This window comes from Mercenaria mercenaria, chromosome 1 (assembly GCF_021730395.1).
Source record: "Mercenaria mercenaria strain notata chromosome 1, MADL_Memer_1, whole genome shotgun sequence".
NCBI classification, from domain to species: domain Eukaryota; kingdom Metazoa; phylum Mollusca; class Bivalvia; order Venerida; family Veneridae; genus Mercenaria; species Mercenaria mercenaria.
In genome coordinates this window covers 10582521-10610139 of record NC_069361.1, presented here as the reverse complement: position 1 = coordinate 10610139, position 27619 = coordinate 10582521, and the positions used below count along the sequence as shown (strand labels likewise).

The window sequence follows — 27619 nt, the reverse complement described above, 5'->3', positions numbered from 1 at the left end:
ATGAAACAAGATGTCATTATTGTGAAAAGTGTACAAGGAGGATGAGAAATTTTATTAAGGTAGTGGACCCGGGATCACAACTGGTAAACTATAAACCCTCTGAGTAATCTACAAGCCTGAGAATAACAAGCAAACACTCGGTTATTACCCAGTTTGATTACGGATCCATCACCCCAACCCCCAACACTAGCAAATTATCTAAGACTAGACATCATATTTTACAGATAAACTGCCAATTTAAGTAAAGTTGAGGATGAGAAATGCTGTTAAGGTAGTTCCTATTTTGGGACTCGATGATTGTCAGGATTTAATTTATTTCGGATCTTATCTTATTTGAATTTGCCGCTTCAAAACTTTTTTCCATTCGTCGGTAATTTAACCTGTCCAACGAACGATAACTCAGGATAGCAGCGACATCTATCGTCGAAATGGCGAACAGAGAGAGTTGTAGGAACTTACGATGGACAAAACGAAATGCTGCTTTCTTTTATTTTCAAGACATTAATGCAACGAATACTTATCAAAATTGTTTTAAAACGTAATATATTTGGTGTTGAATTCGTTTTTATTTCGAAACCCAGGCAAAGCCTAAGCTGTGCCAGTTGATCTAAGGACAAAATCAAAACAAACATGGCCGACATGGACAATAACAGTGCCCTCGTATCTGCGGTTACTTCCCATGTTGAAATGAATGGCAGCAATGAAGAAGCCTCTCAGTTGGACAGTGGTATTGTTGACCAGGTAGATGTCGACGTCACCGATGAAGAAATGCTTCAGACTGCACTAGCAGATGCAAGCAGTGCATTCCCTGCAGTCCAGTATAACGAGGAAACTGAGGCCCTGCACGATGGAGCTTTGATAAACAATGGTATTCAGTTTATAAATGACTCAACAGGCAGTCAAGATAATACTGATCATTTAGCCGAGGGCTTTGTTGGGGAAACTTCAGTTAATTTCATAAACGAAACTGACTTTGTTATTCAAGAAGGCAAAACTGATGTGATCAAGTACCACAGTGAGCACAGTGAGGGTTTAGAGGACAGTTCAAATTCAGTGCTACATGCACAACTTCCATTAAATGCAAATGTCTCACAGCCACAAATTATTGTTCAGCAACATTTACCACAAAGTTCTGCTCCGTTAGGGTCGAGTCAGAATCCCATTAGAATAATCCAGCAAGGAAATCAATATACGCCTGTACAGCAACTGTCAACAGATCAGTTACAGCAGATAATGCAAGTTGTGCAGCAGCAACAGATTGGTAAAAATATTGCTACTGGTTCAAGTGTCTTATTTAATCCACAGACAAATACTAGGATTGTATATAGGGTAATATATCCTTCCCAGCTGCATAAGGATGGTGCTGGTGACAGCACCAGAGCAGCAGGCCAGCAAACTGTCATGTCTTCTGTCCCTCGGAAAACATACAAAAAGCGAATTAAAGAGGAAGAAATAGATAGAATAGAGGGGCCAGAATTATCAAAAGAAGAAAAAGAACAAAGAAAAAAGATGCGGCCTAAAACAAGATCTGGGCGTGTTTCAAAACCACCTAAACACATGGTGAAAGACTTCAAGCATATTCATGTTCTAGATTATGATGAAGACTATGATGATAGTGATGGTGGTTATTCAGATTTTAAATATGAAGGAGAAGATGAGCCTGACAGAAAAGATGATGATGACAACTTTGTCACATATGGTGAATATCTTATCTATTTAACTGCAGTTGTTATTTTGTACTTCTGACACTTTCAACTCGCTCAAAAATTTGGGGAGACATTGCACTTAGTCCTTTGGTCAGTCCTGTGTGTCACAAATTTTGTAACTGCCAAAGGATCCAAGCAAATTTTAAAAAATTGTGATGTGTAAGGGTATAACACTGATAACCATTCATAATATTCTCAGATATTACTGTAAATTTCTGTAAAAAGAAAACCCTAACATTTGCATTAACATGTATACTTTGAAATTTAATATCAAATTCAAAAGAATAAATGTTATGAAAATATAATTTATTATATATGTAGCATGTACATATTCCAAAATGTATGGTGGCTGATTTCTGCCATTTTGTGTGTTCGTGTTGATGAGGTGAAATGTCGAAGTAAGGAAAACACGAAAGGTCGAAATAATGCTTATTTGTTCGTGTCAGTGTGTCGAAAGACACGAAAAATCGAAAACTGCTTATTTGTCATGTTTGCCTTCGACTTTCAGGGCAAACACACGACGACATAAATCATAGAAGGCAGAATAACAAAAATTCAAGGGCGAAAGCACAAACTTTTGTATCATTCACTTTTCCTGGCGGGTATTAAAACTTTTTGTTGTCGCCCTTCTTTTGTTATGTCTTCGTGTATTTGTCTCGAAAGTTGAAAGGTGAACACTCAACAAATAAGCAGTTTTCAACCTTTTGTGTTTTTGTGTCTTTGACCCGCCGACACAAACACACAACAGATGTGCAATTTCAAGCTTTCGTGTATTTGCCTTCTGGTAGGCATGCACATAACAATTACACCTGTGCTGCTGAAATTTGCTATAAACAATGTCCGCATCATTTTCCTACATTACTGTTTTAAGGCAGATGCTACACAAGGCATTTGTCGTGTGTTCGTGTCGGCGAGTCGAAGTACTGAAAGGTTGAAAACAGCTCAATTATCGTGTGTTCGTCTTTCGAGGTAAATACATGAAGACACAACAAAACTGAAAAGAAGGGCGACAACACAAATTTTTAATACACGTCGACATGAAAAGTGATTAATACAAAAAGTTACAAACTTGTGTGTTTGCCTCTAATCTTTCATTACTTCATATATTAGCCTCGAAAGACGAACACGACAAATGAGTCTTATTTCGACCTTTCATGTTTTCGTTACTTGGACATTTCGCCTTGCCGACATGTACACACGGAATGGCAGAAATTAGCCACCATAAAAAAAGATGTGTAGCTTTGTATAAAATTGTAAGTGGTCTGTTAAAACCCGTAATTTTCCACCTTGAAGCAAACTTCATTGCCAATGATTGGAAACTTACAACTGCATAGTAGGTGGTAGTATAATTTGCATATTGGAAGGGAACCAGCTTTCTACATCTACATTTACGGTGTACTGCCCAACAATCAATATTGATTTTAACTTGGAGGCATTTGTCTTGGACAGACTGTTAAAGGATGAGCAAGCTCATTAGATGTGAAGTTAAAAAGAACTACAATTACTTTATGGACTAATTTTAGAAACTGTAGAATACCAGATTTGCCCCTATATGATGTTGTGCACACATTGATAATTGTAAATTTAACCTAGATTACAGTCATGATTGTACACACAATGTGTGCATACATCCTTTTAGAGGAAAGAATTAAGTGTCTTCCAATACCAGAATAATGCAACATTTTGAGTTGATTGTTTTTCTCATCTTTTGGGATTTGAGGCAGCCCGATTATAATTTGAGATGCTGAGTCTGGCCGAGGGTCGGCTCTTAATGATAACTATGGGTGTCAACAATTTTTTGTGTGCAAAATACACCTTTTTTGTCTCTTTATTATCCTCGTCATTGGCTACTGAAGGGTCGAGGACATCCACTTCAGCACGTTACAAAGTTTGCATCATAATTATATTGGTGGTAACTAATCAGTAGTACAATTACATACTGTAGTATTATTAATAAAAAGAAGCTTGGAATTCAAGACAAATTCTTTACCTTAACATGTGTAGTACAATTATTATATATCAATGAAACAAAATTCCGTCATACTCTCTTTGAGACAATATACTTCTTTTTTTCAAAATACACTTGTTGTTCATCATAATTTAAAGTTACCTTACATGGAATGGCAAGCATTTATAATATATCTTTCATTTACCATTTCAGAATGTTTGTCTTGATGATTTCTAGGCCATGTTGGAAACTGGGTCATGAGGGGTCAAAAACTTGGTCCCTTGGACAAATCAAATTTTAAGCTTGTTAACACTGTTGAGGTCACATTTTTTACGTTTCTTTATGAAACTTGGTCAGAATGTTTATCTTGATGATTCCTGGGCTAAGTTCATTCTGGGTCACGTGGGGTCAAAAACTAGGTCACCAGGTCAAATGTTAACGTTTTTGAGGCTACAGTTTTTACCCTCTCTTCAGAACACTTGGTCAGAATGTTTATTTTAATGATTCCAAGGCCAAGTTTAACAGTTGTCAAAGGTGTAGAGTCGTCATGACCCTATTGTTTAGATTTTTTACCATGATTAAAGCAAACCACATATTTCAAGCTAAATATAACACATTATTTGAATTATTTAATGTGTCAGATGTTTTAATATCATATTTTAACTGTAGAATCTGAAAGGTAGTAACTAACAGTGCCATTGTAATAAATTTACACATGAATAGGTTGCCATTAATTCAAAATATGGTTTTCATTTCTGTATGTCAAATCCAGGCTTTATTCTACGTTTTCTTGATAAATGACGTTACACCATTACTTCCGGTTTATCAGACATTCAGAACTACCTTAATACAATATCAAAATGTTCTTTACTTAGGTAATTTCCTGATAAAAGTTAACATTTTGAGAAAGTCTGTATAAAGCGATGCAACATATGATTGATAGCAGTGTGACATTCAGATCAATTGTGTGTTCTGCTAGTTTTTCTATCGTGACTCGTTATTTGACATTATTAGAGGGTCCAGAATGGTTTGCCTACAAAGCTACTATGACATTGTTTAATTGACAGTTTACTTGGGTTGGTGTCTTAAGTATTATCCTAAGTCAATTTTCGTAACTTAAAGCAGGAAATCTGCTTATCAGTAAGCTCAGTAAACATGTGTTTTTAACATTCAATTTGTATAGATTGAACACCGCACATTTTTTGTCTATGTCTCATTCTTATTGATTACATGTAGTTTATATTTTGAAAATAAATGTTTTACATGTTCTTTATTCTTACATCATACAGCAACAGGTGTGGATTCTATGAAGCCAAAGAGATGGAAATGTATTACTTGTGAGAAGGCTTATATCGGGAGGGCTGGTCTTGGACGACATCTTAAACTCAATCCGTCACATGGCTCTATAGATTTAGAGGGTGATGGTGACATGGGTAACTTCTTTTATTATACATATCGTAGTTTTGAATTCACCACCAGTTTGGAGGGGAAAATGATTATATACATGTAGGTACTTCATTTTGCTAACAGATCAAGTTTAATGTTGTACCATTAGCTGAGAAGCAAGCCAGAGGCTTAAAAATGGTATTTTTAGCTCACCTGAGCACAAAGTGCGCGTGGTGAGGTATTTTGATCACGCTGTGCAGGGGTTCCATTTGACCCGGGACCCCGGGTCCGGACCCGGGAGATTTTCAAAAGACGCTCGAAGGACCCGGCATGATACTTGCCTGTGCGTCCTTCGGGACCCGGAGGCATTTTCCTTTGATAATCCTTTCTCTTATCATTCATTCCTTCAGTAAAACTATTTCCACGATAGACACGTGTATTCCAAAATAAACACTCGCGGTCATGCCCTCCTGCCTTTGATCGTCTGCTAAATCCCGCCCTTTCTCCTGTAGACATGCCTCGCTGATTTTTTTATCAGCAAGTTACGTCACGGCGAGTGCACATAGGTAACAAGAATCAACGAAGTGTTGAAATTAATTGATAAAGCGTATTGATCCTGTGTACTGTCAAAAAGGCGCCAATTATTAAATTATCGTAAGCAGCTGATTACCGAGCATGTGAAAAGTACCCTGCAAGATTTTTTCATGCAAACTTTAAATTAGACCATTGCTTGGTAATCATACCGTAATTTCAACAAGAAACTTCACAAATTTTGATGAATTTTGAAAGCAAAAATAAGTTTAGAATGTCCGTTCACGAGTCTAATTACATCCGATGTCATACGCATATTTCCAAAATTCCTTTAAAAAACTGACTTTCAATGCAGTTTTTAATGATAAGTAGCATCATTATTTGAGGATCTATCTCTGATTTAGCTTAGTTGGCCAAGTAAACTGAGCAAAAACTACTTTCTGATGACATTCTGAAAGTGTACCAGTATCCGGATAGTACATTTTGGATACATTTTTATGGAGTGTTATAGCACTGTTCTTTTATTAAAAATTAAATGAAACATAGAGGAGCAAAACCTTATCAAAATAACATGAATTTTGATAAATATTAGTTTACAATATATGACCTGAAACTGACATTTTTATTATGCTGTAACATGAGCTTGGGTTTATTGTTTTCTTAGTATAAAGATCTAACTAAATAAAAAATATGGTCAATTGTATGGACGTGTTGGGACAGGACTCCTGTATTTTGGAAAAGGACCCTTCAAAATTTGGGCCTAAGGGTCCTGGGACTCTTGGGTTTTCAGGTCTAGTGGAACCCCTGCCTGTGTCTGTCGTTCATCTTGCATGCGCCAAGTCGTCCATCGTCAACATTTGTGTTTAAATGACATCTCCTCCAAAACCACTGAATGGATTTTGATGGAACTTGGCCATGATGTTCTTTGGGTGGTCCTCTACCAAAGTTGTTCAAACGGTTCTGCTTGGTTGCACATAGGGGCTGCCAAAGCTAAAAATAGAAAACACTTCAAATGACATCTCCTAGACCGATGGTCTGATTTTTAAAATAATTTCACACAAATGGTCCTTATGTCACCCTCTACCAAGATTTTTCAAATTATACCGATTCGTCAAAAAACATGGCCGCTAGAGGGCGTGGTCACTTTTTAATCCCCTGCCACAAGTGGTGGGGGGTTATAGGAATGGTCTCCATCCATCCTTGTTCTGTCCGTTGTGGGGGGTTATAGGAATGGTCTCCGTCCGTCCTTCTGTCTGTTCGTAACACTTTCGTGTCCGCTTCATATTTCCTAAACCCCTTGAAGGATTTTCATGAAACTTGGGTCAAATGATCACCTCATCAAGACGATGTGCAAAACCCATGAATCAGCCTTGTCGGCTCAAGGTCAAGGTCACAACTCGAGGTCAAAGGTTTTAGCCTTCCATTTCATGTCGGTTTTCTATCTCCTAAACCCCTTGAAGGAATTTTATAAAACTTGGGTCATATGATCACCTCATCAAAACGATGTGCAGAACTTATGAGTCATCCAGGCCGGCTCAAGGTCAAGGTCACAACCAAGGGTCAAATGTTTGAGCCTTCCATTTTGTGTTCACTCTGTATCTCCTAAACCCCTTGAAGGATTTTCATCAAACTTGGGTCAAATGATCACCTCATCAAGAACTCATGAGTCAGCCATGTCAACTCAAGGTCAAGGTCACAACTCAAGGTCAAAGGTTAGAGCTTTGTATCTCCTAAACCCGTTGAAGGATTTTCATGAAACTTTGGTCAAATGATTACCTCATCAAGACGTTGTGCAGAATTCGTGAGTCAGCCATGTCAGTTCAAGGTCAAGGTCACAGCTAAAGGTCAAGGGTTTACCCTTTCACTATCCATAGTGGCAAGGGATTTAGCTGTCTTTCAGACTGCCTTGTCCCTATATGTATATAGTGGAAACTTAAAAATCTTCTTGTATGAAACTGCCTGCCCGATTTTAGAATAATTTTACACAAATGGTCCTTGTGTGACCCGCTACCAAGATTGTTCAAATTATTTTTATTTGTCAAAAAACATGGCCCCAGAGGGCGAGGACACTTTTCCCTATATGTATATAGTGGAAACTTTAAAAATCTTCTTGTGTGAAACTGCTTGCCCGATTTTAGAATAATTTTACACAAATGGTCCTTGTGTGACCCTCTACCAAAATTGTTCAAATTATTTTGATTCGTCAAAAAACATGGCTGCCAGAGGGCGATAACACTTTTCCCTATATGTATATAGTGGAAACTTTAAAAATCTTCTTGTGTGAAACTGCTGGCCTGATTTTAGAATAATTTTACACAAATGTCCTTGTGTGACCCTCTACCAAGGTTGTTCAGATTATTTTGATTTGTCAAAAAACATGGCAGCCAGAGGGCTTGGTCACTTTTCCCTATAATGTATAAAGCGGAAACTTTAAAAATCTTCTTGCGTGAAACTGCCGGCCTGATTTTAAAATAATTTTACACAAATGGCCATACATGTGATAAGTTCAGAATCCCAAAACTGGAGGTTTGCCATTTTTCAGCTGGAGTTGGGGTCTCAAAACTGGAGGTTTTTTATCGACATAAATTAAGCACGCGGACACATAACTTAGAGGCAAAATCCAACATTTTTGGCCACACAATAATGTATATAAGTCTGCAACAGAAGAAACAATCCTCATAACTCTTGATTTGAATTTTGACAGAGTTATGCCACTTTTTAACTTCACTTTTTATGCCCCCGAAGGGAGGCATATAGTTTTTGAACCGTCTGTCGGTCTGTCAGTCTGTCCGCAATTTTCGTGTCCGGTCCATATCTTTGTCATCGATGGATGGATTTTCAAATAACTTGGCATGAATGTGTACCACAGTAAGACGATGTGTCGCGCGCAAGACCCAGGTCCGTAGCTCAAAGGTCAAGGTCACACTTAGACATTAAAGGATAGTGCATTGATGGGCGTGTCCGGTCCATATCTTTGTCATCGATGGATGGATTTTCAAATAACTTGGCATGAATGTGTATCACAGTAAGACGACGTGTCGCGCGCAAGACCCAGGTCCGTAGCTCAAAGGTCAAGGTCACACTTAGACTTTAAAGGATAGTGCATTGATGGGCGTGTCCGGTCCATATCTTTGTCAACCACGGATGGATTTTCAAATAACTTGGCATAAATGTGTATCACGGTAAGATGACGTGTTGCGCGCAAGACCCAGGTCCGTAGCTCAAAGGTCAAGGTCACACTTAGACGTTACAGGTCATTTTTCATGATAGTGCATTGATGGGCGTGTCCGGTCCATATCTTTGTCATCGATGGATGGATTTTCAAATAACTTGGCATGAATGTGTGACACAGTAAGACGACGTGTCGCGCGCAAGACCCAGCTCCGTAGGTCAAAGGTCCTAAACTCTAACATCGGCCATAACTACCCATTCAAAGTGCCATCGGGGGCATATGTCATCCTATGGAGACAGCTCTTGTTTTGTTAAAGTTTAATATAGTGTCTAATATCTCTGTTACATACAAAGCTATTGCCTATTATGCCCCTTTTACTGGCAAAGCTTTAATTCAGAGTCAATCACTGAGAAAAGTCGAGCTCCCTCTTGTTCTAACTTTAAACTTTCTTAACAGATTAAATTTGTAGAAACAAAGTCTCAATTTAGGTCTGAAATGAAGGTGAACATGCATTAACATTATTCTACTCGAGGACTTCAAAAAACGAAGCTCTAAATTGGTCTGAACACAACTCGTAAATTATGTAAATTCCTTACACCACCCACTTTCGTATAAAATACTGATGATTTTGACATGAAAAATAGAAAACAGAAATGCATCAACATGTATTTACCCGTACCAGAATAATGTAGATTGATGTTATCAAATAAATGAGTGTGTGTTTTCATCCAGTTTTCAATGAAATAAGTCCGATTTCGTGGCAAATTAATTTGGTAAACATTCATAACTTTATCATGACATCACAGTACATTAGGGGTTCTAAGTGACCAATCAGAGAGCTGCGTTTTTGAGTACCTGCCAGTTTCCAATGGGTATAATGAAGTGTATTTACAATGAACATTTAGTGACTTTAGAAATAAATATCACACTATTTTAAAAATCATATTAAGATTTTTCACTGCACATGCCCTAGATGATGCTACAAACAACAAAACTTTGAAGTTTCATTGAAATACTGTATCGATTTAATACGTTTATTTTAGTTAAAAGTTTGAGATTTTACACACGGAGTCAATGATAAAGTCCAAGTAAAATGTAATCAATACCCAAGTGAAATAAGTATCATTCCACGATGTTTTGAACATGTTAAAATTATGAATTGGAAGAAAATGGCGTAAATCCGTAAGGGGAAATAACACTCCTGTTCTAAAAATAGTAATGGGTTGGTTTTTCCAACAATTATTTGTGATTTTATTACCGAGCAAAATTTTTCTTTAAATAATCAAAATTCATTTCAGTTGGGAATTATTTCTTATGACTGGGAGTTTTTTGCTTCAAATTGGTAAAAAAAATGGAGCTTAATTGGCATTGAGAAAGGCAGGTATTCGGCCCCGTGAGACAGATGGAAAAGGCCCTGCTTGTCTAATCCCTTATCAAGACAAACAATTAATAATTTACCTGTGAAAAACAACTCTTCCCTCCAGCTACATGTGTGTCAAACATGTATAATACACAACAGTCGGTGACACTTTGATTTACTGTGTAAACATGTTTGGCACTCCTCGGTAATTATCAGCCCAGTCATAATACTGATTTTTATTTCTTGAAAAGCGGGAGAAATATGGTTTTGGTCGGGAGACGGGAGGCAAGGTGAAAAAATCGGGATTTTGACCCTCCCGCGCGGGAGATCACATGTATGAGTGGTCCTTGTGTGACCCTCTACCGAGATTTTTCAGATTATTTTGATTCGTCAAAAAACATGGTCGCCAGAGGGCGTGGTCACTTTTCCCTATATGTATATAATGGAAACTTTAAAAATCTTTTTTGTGTGAAACTGCTTTCCTGATTTTAAAATAATTTTGCACAAATGGTTCTTGTGTGACCCTCTTAGTACCAAGATGGTTCAAATTATTCCGATTTGTCAAAAAATATGGCTTCCAGGGGGCGTGGTCACTTTTCTTCTCTGAATTAATAATAGCTAGAGCCTTGATATTTGGCGTGTGATATCAGATTTGTAATGTCTACCATGATTGTTCAAATTAATTGCCCTAGGTTCGAAAGTGTGTGTGACATGTATATAATATAGGCTAACATAGGAGAAACCTAACTCTGTACTTATACAAACACACTTGATGCCTTGAACACAGGTGAGCGCTTTAGGGTCAATGACCCTCTTGTTTCTGCTTATCCTTGTTGGGGACAGTACAAAGTTTTGCAAGTTTGATTATCTTGGAAGAGGTATGTTCTCTGTGATTATTTGACAGAAGTCAAGTTATTCATCCTCTAGGTATGATTTACATTGGGAAGTTAGTAATGAGTTGTAGAGAACAACTTCATACTGCTTGCTACACAACCCAGAAAGACTGGTTACAGTAGCTGATTGTTATATATAGCTGAAAAACTGTTAATGAATTTCAAATAAGCTGGAATTTCTTTGTTACATTTAATCTGATTAGCCTTCAGGGTATCGTGAACTGATTGATTGTGGTATAAGATTGTCATAGATGTTCTGCTCTGCATTTGAAGGTGACAAGCAGTATAAGTTCCATCATTGGTAGTTTCTCATTTGAAAGCTGAAGTGCCAGAACCCGTGTGCCCCCACAAAGCATCAAAATGACATATGACTTTGTCTTACACGCACATTTCACATACAAAATCGCAGTGGATTTAAAGAGTGACAATTATTGTGTAGATTATTGCACATTATATGAAACTTTTTACAATATTTTGCCTTCTATGTAAACTGAGGACTTCTGTTTGAACTTGTTGTAGTATGAGATCATACTTTACTCCAGTAATATCCTATGTTTATCTCTCATAAATAATAAGTTTGGTTTTTCTGTTGTTTTACATGGAAGTATTTCTCTTTCCAGAGCCACCTGATCCAAACATCACCCCAGTATCCAGTGAAGATATGACACCATCTACTCCAGCTACACCAAATGGAATAAACAGTACAGCAAACAGTACTGCAAGCTTCTCCGAGGACAGCAGAGACTCTTCTGTCAGTCTGACTTACACGCCCACACCCAGACGTGGTAGGGGTAGGGGCAGGTCTGGTAGGGGCGGCTGGCGAGGAAGGGGAGCATACAATAAAGTAGATCCAGAAACAAGGAGACTGAACAAACTAAAGGAGGTATAATTCAAAAATGAATACATTTGCATTCATGTAAGACAGAAATTTGCAAGTTCCAAATTTTAAGCTTCCATCAAAGAGATACAGCTTTCCTACAGCCTAAGGATATTATTGATTTTGCTTGTATCAGTGAGATTATTACTGCACGAAGTCACTTCTTGAAAGTGAGAGGATAACTAGTGATAAAGGAAACCATTTTCAAATTTTCTTAGACACTGGCACCAGACCAGAAAGAAAAAGCCGCTGTGCATGTTATACCCTACCCCTAGGTATGGTATTGAACGGGAAAATATACTAACCCATTTCAATCGTGCATTTCTCACCTGAACTGTGCAGTCCGATAAGTGGGTACTATGCAAATTAAGGGAGTAGTGATTAATTTTCAATCGTACTGGGGTCACATAGCCTCAGTATTTCTTATTGCAGACACTCGCCGCAGATTATCTTTTTATCAACATTACAGAAAAAGACTTGGAAGAACTATCATCACGAGAATGCTTAGATCTTTCTTTGCCAAACTTTATATTGTGATTGCCTATGGTCATTTTATGAACATTGTTTTTTTACATGGATGTGGTCATAAGGTCAGGGCCTTTAAAATTGAGGAAATAAGGGTCGTTAAAAATCCAAAGAAGTATGTAAGAGGAAAAAGACTTTAACATTGATTTTTCTCAAAAAGTATATTACTAAATACTGGTACAGTCTAACATCATTTGGTGGAGCATTGATAGCCAATACACCTGGGTTAACACAAGAATTTCATGTGGTTTTCCTCTTATTGTACCCCTTGACAACAAAGTTGTAAGGGGGGGGGGGTATACTGGTTTCAGGTTGTCTGTCTGTCTGTCTGTCTGTCCGTCTGTCCGTAGACGCAATCTTGTGCGCACCATCTCTCCTCATCCCCTTGACACAATTTAATGAAACTTCACACAAGTGATCAGTACCAACAGTAGTTGTGCATGGGGCATGTTAGGTTCTTTTAGAAAAAAAATTTGCAGAGTTATGGGACTTTGTTTTTTTGTTACTATACTATATACATAGATACAATCTTGTGCGCACCATCTCTCCTCATCCCCTTGACACAATTTAATGAAACTTCACACAAGTGATCAGTACCAACAGTAGTTGTGCATGGGGCATGTTAGATTCTTTCAGAAAAAAAATTGGCAGAGTTATGGGACTTTGTTTTTTTGTTACTATACTATATACATTGACACAATCTTGTGCGCACTATCTCTCCTCATCCCCTTGACACATTTTAATGAAACTTCACACAAGTGACCAGTAACAACAGTAGTTGTGCATGGGGTATGTTAGGTTCTTTCAGCGACAAAAATTGCAGAGTTATGGGACTTTGTTTCTTGTTAACATACTATGTATATACAGTCTGCATATGCAATCTTGTGCGTGCCTAATCTACCAAACCCTTACACACAATTTAATGAAACTTCACACAAGTGATCAGTACCAACCCTAGTTGTGCATGGTGCATGTTACATTCTTTTAGATAAATATTCTGCATAGTTATGGGACTTTGTTTTTTGTTACTATACTGTATACATACAGTCTATATACATACAGTCCACATAATTTTGCAATCTTGTGTGCGTCAAATTGCAATGTACTGTGTCAGTGCATGCGGGGGTGGGGGGGGGGGGTACATTCATCACCTTTAGTGATAGCTCTAGTTTTATATGTTTGGATGCTATAAACCCTTGATAATTAATGCACTTTGCTAATCTCCTTGCAACTTTGAGACTCTCAGATCGGCTACGCTACTTGTGCACTTAATTTAAATTGTGATTTTATTTTTCTTAATTTTATATATCATTCAGATAACAAGAGAGTGTAGTGATGAAGAATTGATGGAGATAGTGCTACCACGGCTGGCTAAAGTGATCACCCTATGGGAGTTTCTGCTTATGAAGGTGGAAAAGGGTAACCCAGCATGGCCACATGCTGATGATATATATAAGGAGTACGAGAAGTTGCATGAACATGTGAAGAAGTTGTGCAAGGCATATCTTCAGTTTGTGTCAGAACCTGAAACAGTGAGGGAACAACACCAGTCTTTGTTACAGGTATATCAAAAATGGAAAAAATGTTATGATATCAGGGAGGGGGGGATACCAAGAGGGGAAGGGGCCCAGGCCTGTGATTTGAGGGGAAAATAGCTAGGTATTTGGGCAAATGGGAATAAAAACCTGACGTAAAGTCAATTTTTGGGGAAAACTGCATGCTTTAAAAGAAATTTTCTGAGGGGAAGGGGCCTCTGTTAAAGGCTCCTAATAAAGAAGGAAAAAACAAACACCTGGATATTGATTATAAAATTGTTCAAGTTTAAAGTAGTCATGCAGTATGGAAAAAAAGTCAGTATCCTACATATTAAGAAATTGTGGCCCAGTCTTTCTCAGAATGTTACCCTCAAAATTTTGAACACTTTTACTCGGTCACCTGTGGTCTAAAACTAGGTCACAAGGTCAATTAATAGGAAAATCTTATTAACATTATGGAGGCCACATTTTCTACATAATCTTCATGAGACTTTGTTAGAATATTTATCAAATCTAGGACAAGTTTGAATTCTGGTTACCTGACGTCTTAAACTAGGTCATTGGGTCAAATCATAAAAAAACTTTATCATTTCTACTTGATTATCATGAGTATTTGTTAGAATATATGTCTCTGTAAAGTAGACACCACTGTCAGTTCAATCCTGCATTGACAAGGTCACTTAGATTCAGTTTTCTTCACCACTATTTGTTCAAGCTTCCATTAACAAGGTCATTGATAGAGAGGCAGTTTTCCCTCATCACTGTTGGTTAAAACCTCCATTGGCAAGGTCATTGATATAGAATCACTTTTCCCACATGTTGGTTCAATCCTCCTCTGGCAAGGTCATTGATATAGAATCACTTTTACCACATGTTGGTTCAATCCTCCACTGGCAAGGTCATTGATAGAGAATCACTTTTCCCACATCATGTTGGTTAAAACCTCCATTGGCAAGGTCATTGATATAGAATCACTTTTCCCACATGTTGGTTAAAACCTCCATTGGCAAGGTCATTGATATAGAATCACTTTTCCCACATCACTGTTGGTTAAAACCTCCACTGGCAAGGTCATTGATATAGAATCACTTTTCCCTCATCACTGTTGGTTAAAACCTCCATTGGCAAGGTCATTGATATAGAATCACTTTTCCCACATCATGTTGGTTAAAACCTCCATTGGCAAGGTCATTGATATAGAACCACTTTTCCCACATCATGTTGGTTCAATCCTCCACTGGCAAGGTCATTGATATAGAATCACTTTTCCCACATCATGTTGGTTAAAACCTCCATTGGCAAGGTCATTGATATAGAATCACTTTTCCCACATGTTGGTTAAAACCTCCATTGGCAAGGTCATTGATATAGAATCACTTTTCACACATCATGTTGGTTCAATCCTCCACTGGCAAGGTCATTGATATAGAATCACTTTTCCCACATGTTGGTTAAAACCTCCATTGGCAAGGTCATTGATATAGAATCACTTTTCCCACATCATGTTGGTTAAAACCTCCATTGGCAAGGTCATTGATATAGAATCACTTTTCCCTCATCACTGTTGGTTAAAACCTCCACTGGCAAGGTCATTGATATAGTATCACTTTTCCCACATGTTGGTTAAAACCTCCACTGGCAAGGTCATTGATATAGAATCACTTTTCCCACATGTTGGTTAAAACCTCCACTGGCAAGGTCATTGATATAGAATCACTTTTCCCACATGTTGGTTCAATCCTCCATCTGGCAAGGTCATTGATATAGAATCACTTTTCCCACATGTTGGTTCAATCCTCCACTGGCAAGGTCATTGATATAGAATCACTTTTCCCACATGTTGGTTCAAACCTCCACTGGCAAGGTCATTGATACAGAATCACTTTTCCCACATCACTGTTGGTTAAAACCTCCACTGGCAAGGTCATTGATATAGAATCACTTTTCCCTCATCACTGTTGGTTAAAACCTCCACTGGCAAGGTCATTGATATAGAATCACTTTTCCCTCATCACTGTTGGTTAAAACCTCCATTGGCAAGGTCATTGATATAGAACCACTTTTCCCACATCATGTTGGTTCAATCCTCCACTGGCAAGGTCATTGATATAGAATCACTTTTCCCACATCATGTTGGTTAAAACCTCCATTGGCAAGGTCATTGATATAGAATCACTTTTCCCACATGTTGGTTAAAACCTCCATTGGCAAGGTCATTGATATAGAATCACTTTTCACACATCATGTTGGTTCAATCCTCCACTGGCAAGGTCATTGATATAGAATCACTTTTCCCACATGTTGGTTAAAACCTCCATTGGCAAGGTCATTGATATAGAATCACTTTTCCCACATCATGTTGGTTAAAACCTCCATTGGCAAGGTCATTGATATAGAATCACTTTTCCCTCATCACTGTTGGTTAAAACCTCCACTGGCAAGGTCATTGATATAGAATCACTTTTCCCACATGTTGGTTAAAACCTCCACTGGCAAGGTCATTGATATAGAATCACTTTTCCCACATGTTGGTTAAAACCTCCACTGGCAAGGTCATTGATATAGAATCACTTTTCCCACATGTTGGTTCAATCCTCCATCTGGCAAGGTCATTGATATAGAATCACTTTTCCCACATGTTGGTTCAATCCTCCACTGGCAAGGTCATTGATATAGAATCACTTTTCCCACATGTTGGTTCAAACCTCCATTGGCAAGGTCATTGATACAGAATCACTTTTCCCACATCATATTAGTTCAAACCTCCACTGGCAAGGTCATTGATATAGAATCACTTTTCCCTCATCACTGTTGGTTCAAACCTCCACTGGCAAGGTCATTGATATAGAATCTCTTTTGCCACATGTTGGTTCAAACCTCCACTGGCAAGGTCATTGATATAGAATAACTTTACCCACATCATGTTGGTTAAAACCTCCACTGGCAAGGTCATTGATATAGAATCACTTTTCCCACATCATGTTGGTTAAAATCTCCACTGTCAAGGTCATTGATATAGAATCACTTTTCCCACATCATGTTGGTTCAAACCTCCATTGGGCCCGCCCGCTTAGCTCAGTAGGTAAGGCCAGAGAAAATAAATGTTTAGATTCTCATCCGAATTTTGAGAAAAAATGGGGCGGGTGGGCACTTTTTATTTTTTATTTTTTAATTTGGAAATATGGTATTGTGGAGGTCAATCTGACAAATTATATTTAAAATATCACTGTATTGATATTCTAGTGTGTATTGCTGTGTCTTTGAAATGCTTGTATATGTAAAACCCATTTTGAAATAATTTTGAAATGAACAAAATAATTTTATGTCATAAACTTTTATCTTGTTTATAATGTGATAGTAAATCATTTTGTCTGATGGTTGATTGTATCCTATACAAAAAAGTAAATCTACAACAACGGCAAATTAATATTTGTCTGTTCAGTGTATTTGCAAATTCAAAATATTTAGTTCTGTCAAAGTACAGTCACGATTTTTAAAGAAAACAATCAATCTGTCATTCCTGCTGAGCATGTGCTAAAAGCTATATACCGGTGGAACCGATGATGATGATATTGACATTCAAGCTTAAAGTTTAAATACGAGGAATCTAGTAGTTCTACGCTTGAAAAAAATCAGATATTTCTTAATTAGATGCACTTGCATGCACAGCATATTTTAATCCTATTTCCATATCTATGAAACAAATAGCGCGGTAATTCAGTATACTTTGCATGTGAAAATGGCATGTCAGGCTTCCCCACGAAGGCAAATGTCCATGTTAAACACAATTGAAATATTGAAATCCAGACAACAGATACTTATTTCTAATCAATAAAAATCAATAACAATCAAATAAGGATAAGAAAATACACTGGCTTTACCTTTTTCTAAAAGTTTTTGAAATCGAAAGTAGGTTGCCAGAACGTCTGCTAGTCGTGTGAATTGCCGATATTTTATGATCATTTCTCTTAATTTGTCATAATAAGAGGTAATGTCATGGTAAATTTTAATATCAGATACTGTCAAATGCTGTTAAATTGTCTTTGCATTACCATAATATGTTAAACATTTTCTTTAAACTCTAGAATTATGCAATGTTTATGAAAGTGTACCTGTATCCGGACATGAAAATTTGGATATCTGGATTTTGACCAATAAAAAATTTCGAGGCGGGGGGTTTCAGATAGGGGCGGGCGGGGATGAGAATCTAAAAACTAATTTTCTATTGCCTAAGAGCGTTGGTCTATGGATCGCGGGGTCGCGAGTTCAATCCTCGGGCGGGGCGTATGTTTTCCGTGACTATTTGATAAACGACATTGTGTCTGAAATCATTAGTCCTCCACCTCTGATAATTCATGTGGGGAAGTTGGCAGTTACTTGCGGAGAACAGGTTTGTACTGGTACAGAACCCAGGAACACTGGTTAGGTTAACTGCCCGCCGTTACATGACTGAAATACTGTTGAAAAACGGCGTTAAACCCAAAACAAACAAACAAACAAAACCTCCATTGGCAAGGTCATTGATATAGAATCACTTTTCCCACATCATGTTGGTTCAAACCTCCACTGACAAGGTCATTGATATAGAATAACTTTACCCACATCATGTTGGTTAAAACCTCTATTGGCAAGGTCATTGATATAGAATCACTTTTCCCACATCATGTTAGTTCAAACCTCCACTGGCAAGGTCATTGATATAGAATCACTTTTCCCACATGTTGGTTAAAACCTCCACTGGCAAGGTCATTGATATAGAATCACTTTTCCCACATGTTGGTTAAAACCTCCACTGGCAAGGTCATTGATATAGAATCACTTTTCCCACATGTTGGTTAAAATCTCCACTGGCAAGGTCATTGATATAGAATCACTTTTCCCACATCATGTTGGTTCAAACCTCCACTGACAAGGTCATTGATATAGAATCACTTTTCCCACATCATGTTGGTTCAAATCTCCACTGGCAAGGTCATTGATATAGAATCACTTTTCCCACATCATGTTGGTTCAAACCTCCACTGGCAAGGTCATTGATATAGAATCACCTTACCCACATCATGTTGGTTCAAACCTCCACTGGCAAGGTCATTGATATAGAATCACTTTTCCCACATGTTGGTTCAAGCCTCCACTGGCAAGGTCATTGATATAGAATCACTTTTTCCTCATCATATTAGTTCAAACCTCCACTTGCAAGGTCATTGATATAGAATCACTTTTTCCTCATCATATTTGTTCAAACCTCCACTGGCAAGGTCATTGATATAGAATCACTTTTTAGCTTGACTTTTCGAAGAAAAAGTAGAGCTATTGTACTCGCCCTGGCGTCGGCGTCGCCGTTGGTTAAAGTTTTTGATAAAGTCAAATATCTCTGTTACTATCAAAGCTATTGACTTGAAACTTAAAACACTTATTTACTATCAAAGACTACACTAGGAGAAACAATCCCCATAACTCTGATTTAAATTTTGACATTTTATGCCCCTTTTTAACTTAGAATTTTTCGTTAAAGTTTTTGATAAAGTCAGATATCTGTAACTATCAAAGCTATTGACTTGAAACTTAAAATACTTATTTACCATCAAAGTCTACACCAGGAGAAACAATCCCCATAACTCTGATTTGAATTTTTACAGAATTATGTCCCTTTTTAACTTAGAATTTTTTGTTAAAATTTTTGATAAAGTCAAATATCTCTGTTACTATTAAAGCTTTTTACTTGAAACTCAGAATAGTTATTTACTATTAAAGTCTACACCAGGACACACAATTCCCGTAACTCTGATTAGAATTTTGACAGAGTAATGTCCCTTTTTAACTTGGATTTTTTTTTACTGGTAAAGCTCTAATTCAGAGTCAAGCACTGAGAAAAGTCGAGCGCGCTGTCTTACGGACAGCTCTTGTTCCTCATCATGTTAGTTCAAACCTCCATTGGCAAGGTCATTGATATAGAATCATTTTTCCCACATGTTAGTTTAAACCTCCACTGGCAAGGTCATTGATATAGAATCACTTTTCCCACATGTTAGTTCAAACCTCCATTGGCAAGGTCATTGATATAGAATCACTTTTCCCTCATCACTGTTGGTTCAAACCTCCACTGGCAAGGTCATTGATATAGAATCACCTTACCCACATTATGTTGGTTAAAACCTCTACTGGCAAGGTCATTGATATAGAATCACTTTTCCCACATGCTGGTTAAAACCTCCACTGGCATGGTCATTGATATAGAATCACTTTTCCCTCATCACTGTTGGTTCAAACCTCCACTGGCAAGATCATTGATATAGAATCACCTTACCCACATTATGTTGGTTAAAACCTCCACTGGCAAGGTCATTGATATAGAATCACTTTTCCCACATGTTGGTTAAAACCTCCACTGGCAAGGTCATTGATATAGAATCACTTTTCCCACATGTTGGTTCAAGCCTCCACTGGCAAGGTCATTGATTTAGAATCACTTTTCCCAACATTGCTGGTTCAAGCATACACTGACTAAGAGTCACTTACTCCTTACCATTGTTAGTTCAAGATTCCATTTGGCAAGGTCAGTGATTTTAAATCACTTGACTTTCAAGCCTTTGTAAGTGTCAGATTCTCCCATATGAGGAAACTGCAAACTTCTTTGTAGAAGAAGTTTTTTAACCTAGTTGTCAGTACTATAAATAATACCCAGAGATGTACTTGGGTTTTCACTAACTGGAAAGATGCCATACAGTCATTAGTGGCAGGTGTGGCTTCAATCCCAACTGAACAAATTGGAAGGTTAACTCAGTAGTTTGAAAATTTGAAATGCAGTTTCACACACACTTAAAACCAAAAGACATTTTTTTGCACCCTTCTCTGAAAGAGCGGGGCGTATTTTGTGAACACCCGTGGCAGGCGGGCGGTTTCCAAAAGCATGTCAGCTCTTGTAAGTTGAACAGTTTTCATCTGATCTTCACCAAACTTGCTGACAACGTTTGTGGCATAATATCTCGGCCACGTTCAATAACACCCAAATCGCACCAAGCACTCGAATGGCACTTGAATTACTCTAAAAACTGCAAATTTGGCCTTGTCCACTTTTAAGTTGAACAGTTTTTCTCCGATCTTCACCAAACTTGCAGACAATAATTGTTGTCAGAATATCTCAGCAAAGTTCGACAACCACCCAAATTGCCCCAGGCACTCTCAGATCATGGCCCATGAATTACGCGAAAAAGCTGCGAATTTAGCCTTGTCAGCCCTCTAAGTCAAACAGTTTTCATCCGATCTTCACCAAACTTGGTGACATCGCTTTTGGGCATAATACCTTGGCCAGGTTTGATAACCACCCAAATCGCCAAAGGCACTCTTGGATTATGGCCCTTGAATTACTATAAATCTGCGAAATTAGCCTTGTCCATTCAAACAGTTTTGATCCAGTTGTCAATTTCATCCCACATGGAACCTCACAAATACCTTGATTCCTTCTTACTCTTTTTTAGCTCACCTGTCACAAATGGACAAGGTGAGCTTTTGTGATTGCATGTCGTCCGTGCGTGCGTCCGTCCATAAACTTTTGCTTGTGACCATTTTTCATGGGATCTTTATGAAAGTTGGTCAGAATGTTTATCTTGATGATATCTAGATCAAGTTCGAAACTGGGTCAAGTGCGGTCCAAAAGTAGGTCAGTAGGTCTAAAAATAGAAACACCTTGTGACCTCTCTAGAGGCCATACTTTTCAATGGATCTTCATGAAAATTAGTCAGAATGTTCACCTTGATGATATCTAGGTCAAGTTTGAAACTGGGTCACGTGCCTTCAAAAACTAGGTCAGTAGGTCAAATAATAAAAAAAACCTTGTGACTTCTCTAGAGGTGATATTTTTCATGGGATCTGTATGAAAATTGGTCTGTTTGTTCATCTTGATGATATTTAGGTCAAGTTCGAAACCGGGTCAACTGCGGTCAAAAACTAGGTCAGTAGGTCTAAAAATAGAAAAACCTTGTGACCTCTCTAGAGGCCATACTTTTCAATGGATCTTCATGAAAATTGGTCAGAATGTTCACCTTGATGATATCTAGGTCTAGTTTGAAACTGGGTCACATGCCTTCAAAAACTAGGTCAGTAGGTCAAATAATAAAAAAAAACCTTGTGAACTCTCTAGAGGTGATATTTTTCATGGGATCTGTATGAAAATTGGTCTGAATGTTCATCTTGATGATATCTAGATCAAGTTCGAAACTGGGTCAACTGCGGTCAAAAACTAGGTCAGTAGGTCTAAAAATAGAAAAAACTTTTGACCTCCCTAGAGGCCATATTTTTCAATGGATCTTCATAAAAATTGGTCAGAATGTTCATCTTGATGATATCTAGTGTAAGTTTGAAACTGGGTCACGTACGTTCAAAAACTAGGTCAGTAGGTCTAAAAATAGAAAAAACTTGTGACCTCTCTAGAGGCCATATTTTTTCATGAGATCTTCATGAAAATTGTTGAGAATGTTGATATCTAGGTCAAGTTCAAAACTGGGTCACATGCCTTCAAAAACTAGGTCATTAGGTCAAATAATAGAAAAACCTGGTGACCTCTCTAGAGGCCATATTTTTCAATGGATCTTCATGAAAATTGGTCAGAATTTTTATCTTGATGATATCTAGGTCAAGTTCAAAACTGGGTCACATGAGCTCAAAAACTATGTCAAGTAATAGAAAAAACGACGTCATACTCAGTTCAAAACTGGGTCATCTGGGGACAGGTGAGCGATTCAGGACCATCATGGTCCTCTTGTTAGTCCTCTACTGGTTCGAAACCAGTTTCGGGGACTATAGGAATGTGCTTTTCCGTCCTTCCGTCCGTCCGCAATTTCGTGTCCGGTCCATAACTCTGTCATTCATGAAGGGATTTTAATATTACTTGGCACAAATGTTTCCCATGATGAGACGACATGTCGTGCGCAAAACCCGGACCTCTAGCTCAAAGGTCAAGGTCACAATTGGAGGTCAAAGGTCAACAGGGCTTTTTTCCTGTCAGGTCCATAACTCTCCCATCCTTGAAGGGATTTTAGTATTACTTGGCACAAATGTTTCCCATGATGAGATGACGTGTCATGCGTAAATCCGGGACCCCTAGCTCAAAGGTCAAGGTCACAATTGGAGGTCAAAGGTCAACCGGGCTTTTTTCCTGTCCGGTCCATAACGCTCCCATCCATGAAGGGATTTTAATATTACTTGGCAAAAATGTTCCCCATGATGAGACGACGTGTCATGCGCAAAACCTGGACCCCTAGCTTAAAGGTCAAGGTCACAATTGGAGGTCAAAAGGTCAACAAGGCTTTTTTCCTGTCCGGTTCATAACTCTCCCATCCATGAAGGGATTTTAATATTACTTGGCACAAATGTACCTCATAATAAGACGATATGTCATGCACAACTTTCAGACCCCTAGCTCAAAGGTCAAGGTCACACTTAGCAGTCAAATGTTAACATAGCATGAACAGGGTCTGTTTCGTGTCCGGTCCATAACTCTGACATTCATTAAGGGATTTTAATATCACTTGGCACAAATGTTCCCAATGATGAGACGACGTGTCATGCGCAAATCCCGGACCCCTAGTTTAAAGATCAAGGTCAGAAATGGGGGTCAAATGTCAACAGAGTTTTTTTCCTGTCCCATTCATAACTCTGCCATCCATGAAGGGATTTTAATATTACTTTGCACAAATGTTCCCAATGATGAGACAACATGTCATGTGCAAAGCCCAGACCCTTAGCTCAAAGGTCAAGGTCACAGTTGGAGGTCAAAGGTCAATAAGTTTTTTTTCCTGTCCGATCCGGAACTCTGTCATCCATCAAGGGATTACAATATTACTTTGCATAAATGTTCCCTGTGATGAGACGACGTGTCATGCGCCACACCCAGTACCCTAGCTTAAAGGTCAAGGTCACACTTTGAGATCAAAGGTCAAGAGGATTTTTTTCCCGTCTGGTCTATAACTTTGTCATGCAAAACAGGATTTAGATATCAGTTGGCATAAATATTCCCCTGGATGAGACAACATGTCATGTGCAAAACTCAGGCCTAAGGTCTAAGAATAACTTTGTACGGAGCATTTCTTCTTCATGCATGGAGTGATTTTGATGATACTTGGACCAAATGTTCACCACCATGAGGCACCCTTGTTTTTAGAATTACGTCCCTTTGTTTTACTATAAATAGATTTTATTGTAACTTTTTTATTACTGGCGGTAGAGAAAAATCGAGACCACTTTTCTGTGGTACAACATGCATGTTACATCCAATTTTTAAGTGTATTTTGACCTATCTCTACCTGGTAAAGAGTTTCTTGTGGACTTACATTATATACATTTTTTTTTTTTTTTTTTTTTTTTTTTTTTACGATTAATTTCCCTTTGTTGTTACTATAAATAACTTATATGATAACATTTTTATAATCAGTCAAAACAATTCAATATGAAAACAACTGTGGGTTTTTATATATGCACATTTTAATCCAAGTGTGTTGTTATAACATATTGTATATATAGTACAGTATTGTTTATACATCATTGACAGATATCAGTTCATTATGTTATACTGCAGTAGAGAAAATTAGGTGCCTTACAGTAGGGGACTTTGTATTGCATGGCAATACTTCATTCACTTGTTGTTTTTTTTGCAAGGCATACAACATCAACATTATTACCTTTATGATATGTAACTGAATATTTAGATTGTGACAGTCTGGCACTTGTTTGAAAATTATATCATATTTCAATTGATATTGATAACAGATTGGGTTTGCATCAATTTATATAGAAAGCAAAAAAAATTGTTCCATTTTGATCCAGATTGGTTTATTTTGTATCTGATAAATGAACCAGCTCAAAGATCTACAAAGTGATAGAAAAATTGGAACAATTTAGAAGAAATAACTGTATAGCTTTTAATCTGTGAGAAATGTCAATGTCAATGCAAATTGTGTATGTTATTTTCTTCCAGGTGGAAAACAAAGACATAGCACAGGCACTTGGATTACATGTTGGTCCCCATAAAGTACGAGAGATAGCGGATACAGATAGTGACATCCAGTATAAATACAAGCTTCTTACTACCAATCAGTCGGTTGACTTCGACTACACAAATAAGTCATTTTTAAAACGAACGGTAGAAGTTGTTTCACCAGAACAAATTGTGTCTCCTGCAAAAAAGTTGAAACATCTTCAGCCGCAGTCAAATATTGTGACAATATCACACCCAAGAAATCTCTATTCCAGTGCAAAAAGCACCTCAATCTCAGTGACTAGTGCTAACAGTACACCAATATCTGGTGTGAATAGTGTGCCGTTCATATCCAAAATAAAAGTTGTGTCGCCACAAAAAATGAATGGCAGTGTGAGCCAGTGTTCTAATTCAGGGAAACCCACTAGTGGTAAAACAGTATCATTACTTACAAACTCATTCTCTAAACATTCTCAGTCATCTTCATCCTTATCATCATTGTCTTCTTCATCATCAGACAGATCATCACAGAAAGTCATCATTGTCTCAGGAACAAACTCTACTCCACAGTCTAGTGCTTCAACATTCACAAGTAGTAGTGTACCAGTCAAAAATTATTTACCTGGTCCATTAGAAAACCAGTCTGGCAATCAGTTGCATAACCAGTCAGAAAATCAATTAAATAACCAGTCTGGGGAACAGTTTGTAACATTATCAAATGGTCAGGGTTTAAACTCTCAGAATAGAATAATTCTGCATGATAGTGTTACTGGAACTTACACAGTGTGTTCTGTTTCCAACAATTTGACCAACCCATCTCAGGCAAGTATTGACGTATCGCAGAACTCCACAAGTCAGCCAGTCATTCTCAGCTTACCTCCGTCTTCAAATCCACAGTTAATGCAGCCAAAGTTAGTTCTAAATGACATGAACCTGCTTAATTCAGTTCCCAGTGAAACAAGTGAGTTCCAGCAAATTATCACAAGTGTTGCAGGTGAAAATATTGTAAACCGACAAATATTGAATGTCAAATCTGGAGAGAGCTTAAATGTGAATCCAGTCACTTCCATACCAACTGAAGGTATAAGTGTAACAGATTTAGATCAAAATGAACAAAATCTTATACTTACTTTACCGAATGGGGATCCTGTAAGGCTTACGGGTAGTGATCAGAATAGTACTGGTGATGTTGTTTATGCTTTGACTAATGGAGATTCTTCTAATGAGAATGTTATATTCACAGTTGATCCAAACTCCATGTTAGTGACAGAGTTAAATAGTGATCAGTCTAATGAGGCAGCTAATGGTATTGAAACTATAAATGGTGATCAAGTATTGCAAACAAATGGAGATAATGAGGTTGTCGGTGTAATTAATAGCATTGATACATCAGAAACAGTGAAAGAGTTGAAATCCATGGAACAAAACACTAACATGGCTTGGGAAATAGTAGAGAATGTCTCTCCCAATGAGGATACCCAGCAAGCTATTGATACAACACAGATGAATGGCAATGCACTGATCAGTGATGCCTCATTAAATGAGAATCACACTTCGATGGCAGCTATTGATAACTGTGGCGACAAAATAAATAATATTGAACCAAAAATGAATAATGAATACGAGGTGAACACTGAAGACAGTAACCCAGAAACTATTCAGATACCAGCAACAAACATATACCAGACTGAAGACGGACTGATTTTTATACAGAATCCTGATGGAACTACACTACAATTGCAGGGTTCTGATGGACAGGCTGTTTCCATGGAAACAGTACAAGCTTTGCTTGGAATGGAAACAGAAACTTCACAGTTAACTACAGAACAAAATGCAACCTAAAATCGACAAATTCTTAACAAATAAGGTTTTTATCAAATGTAGATATTTCATCAAACTAATTCATTCAGTAAAAAGAAATATTTAGGTAATACTGTCAACATAAAAATCTTTTAAGTGCTACACAAAAACTGCAGTGACTTTTTGGAGTTCATATTGAAAATATTGATTTAGTCTTGGCAATACGTCAACATATTATAACTTAAGGAATATGAAGTGTTTTGCAGAAACAAAAAACACATCTCTTGTGATACAAGTTTTAGACATAAACTCCCAACTGCCTCTGTTAGAATCATAAACATGTCAATACCAAGAAGTGACAGACAATGAAATTAAACTTCTGTGGATGATGTTATTATTAAGGATGTTGATGCCCAGAATTGTAAAGTGTACATTGTATGCTGATAGCATGAAAAATTCATATTTATTTAACATATAAATTATTGTATGCAAATATGATTTATTTATTGAATTCAACTGCCTGGTGAGATGAAATATTCTACTTGTAAAACCATGTTTATAAATAGAATATTTCTGTAGACGAAAAAATATAAAAGTGAGTTAAGAAATGATTTGAGTTTTCACATTTTAGCTAATCTGAACCAATGGTTGATCTTAAACTGTAGGTGGATTTAGGGTTATTTTTCCACATGGTTTTGCCCCCCCCCCCCCCCCCCCCACCTCTTTTGGACTTAGAAAATATCAGATTGTTTGGTTAAGTTTTGCATTTAGGTAAACTTTACTCCTTAACAGTCAAAGCTGTTGCTTTAAAGCTTGGAGCAGTTATTTGCCTTTAAAAGCTGACTCTGCACAGCAATTACTGTAACTCTATATAGCTTTTTGCCAGAATTATGGCCCCTTTTGGACTTAGAAAA

At 37.6% G+C, this 27619-nt stretch overlaps 1 protein-coding gene across 1 annotated transcript; it reads left to right on the top strand.

Annotated features, from left to right (window-relative positions):
• The first annotated feature begins 423 nt into the window (after positions 1-423).
• On the top strand, positions 424-27316 carry LOC123545005 (uncharacterized). The gene is made up of 5 exons (XM_045331214.2): positions 424-1699; positions 4944-5087; positions 11617-11879; positions 13715-13960; positions 24906-27316. Exons 1-5 carry the CDS (start codon positions 631-633, stop codon positions 26745-26747), a joined length of 3564 nt encoding a protein of 1187 aa, XP_045187149.2. The 5' UTR covers positions 424-630; the 3' UTR covers positions 26748-27316.
• The last annotated feature ends 303 nt before the right edge of the window (positions 27317-27619 follow it).

Excerpts from the sequence above, each read along its gene's own strand:
- LOC123545005 (XM_045331214.2), top strand. The coding sequence starts at position 631 with ATGGCCGACATGGACAATAACAGTGCCCTCGTATCTGCGGTTACTTCC. Across the intron at positions 5,088-11,616 it reads AGAGGGTGATGGTGACATGG|AGCCACCTGATCCAAACATC; the intron begins GTAACTTCTTTT and ends TTCTCTTTCCAG. Across the intron at positions 11,880-13,714 it reads GACTGAACAAACTAAAGGAG|ATAACAAGAGAGTGTAGTGA; the intron begins GTATAATTCAAA and ends TATATCATTCAG.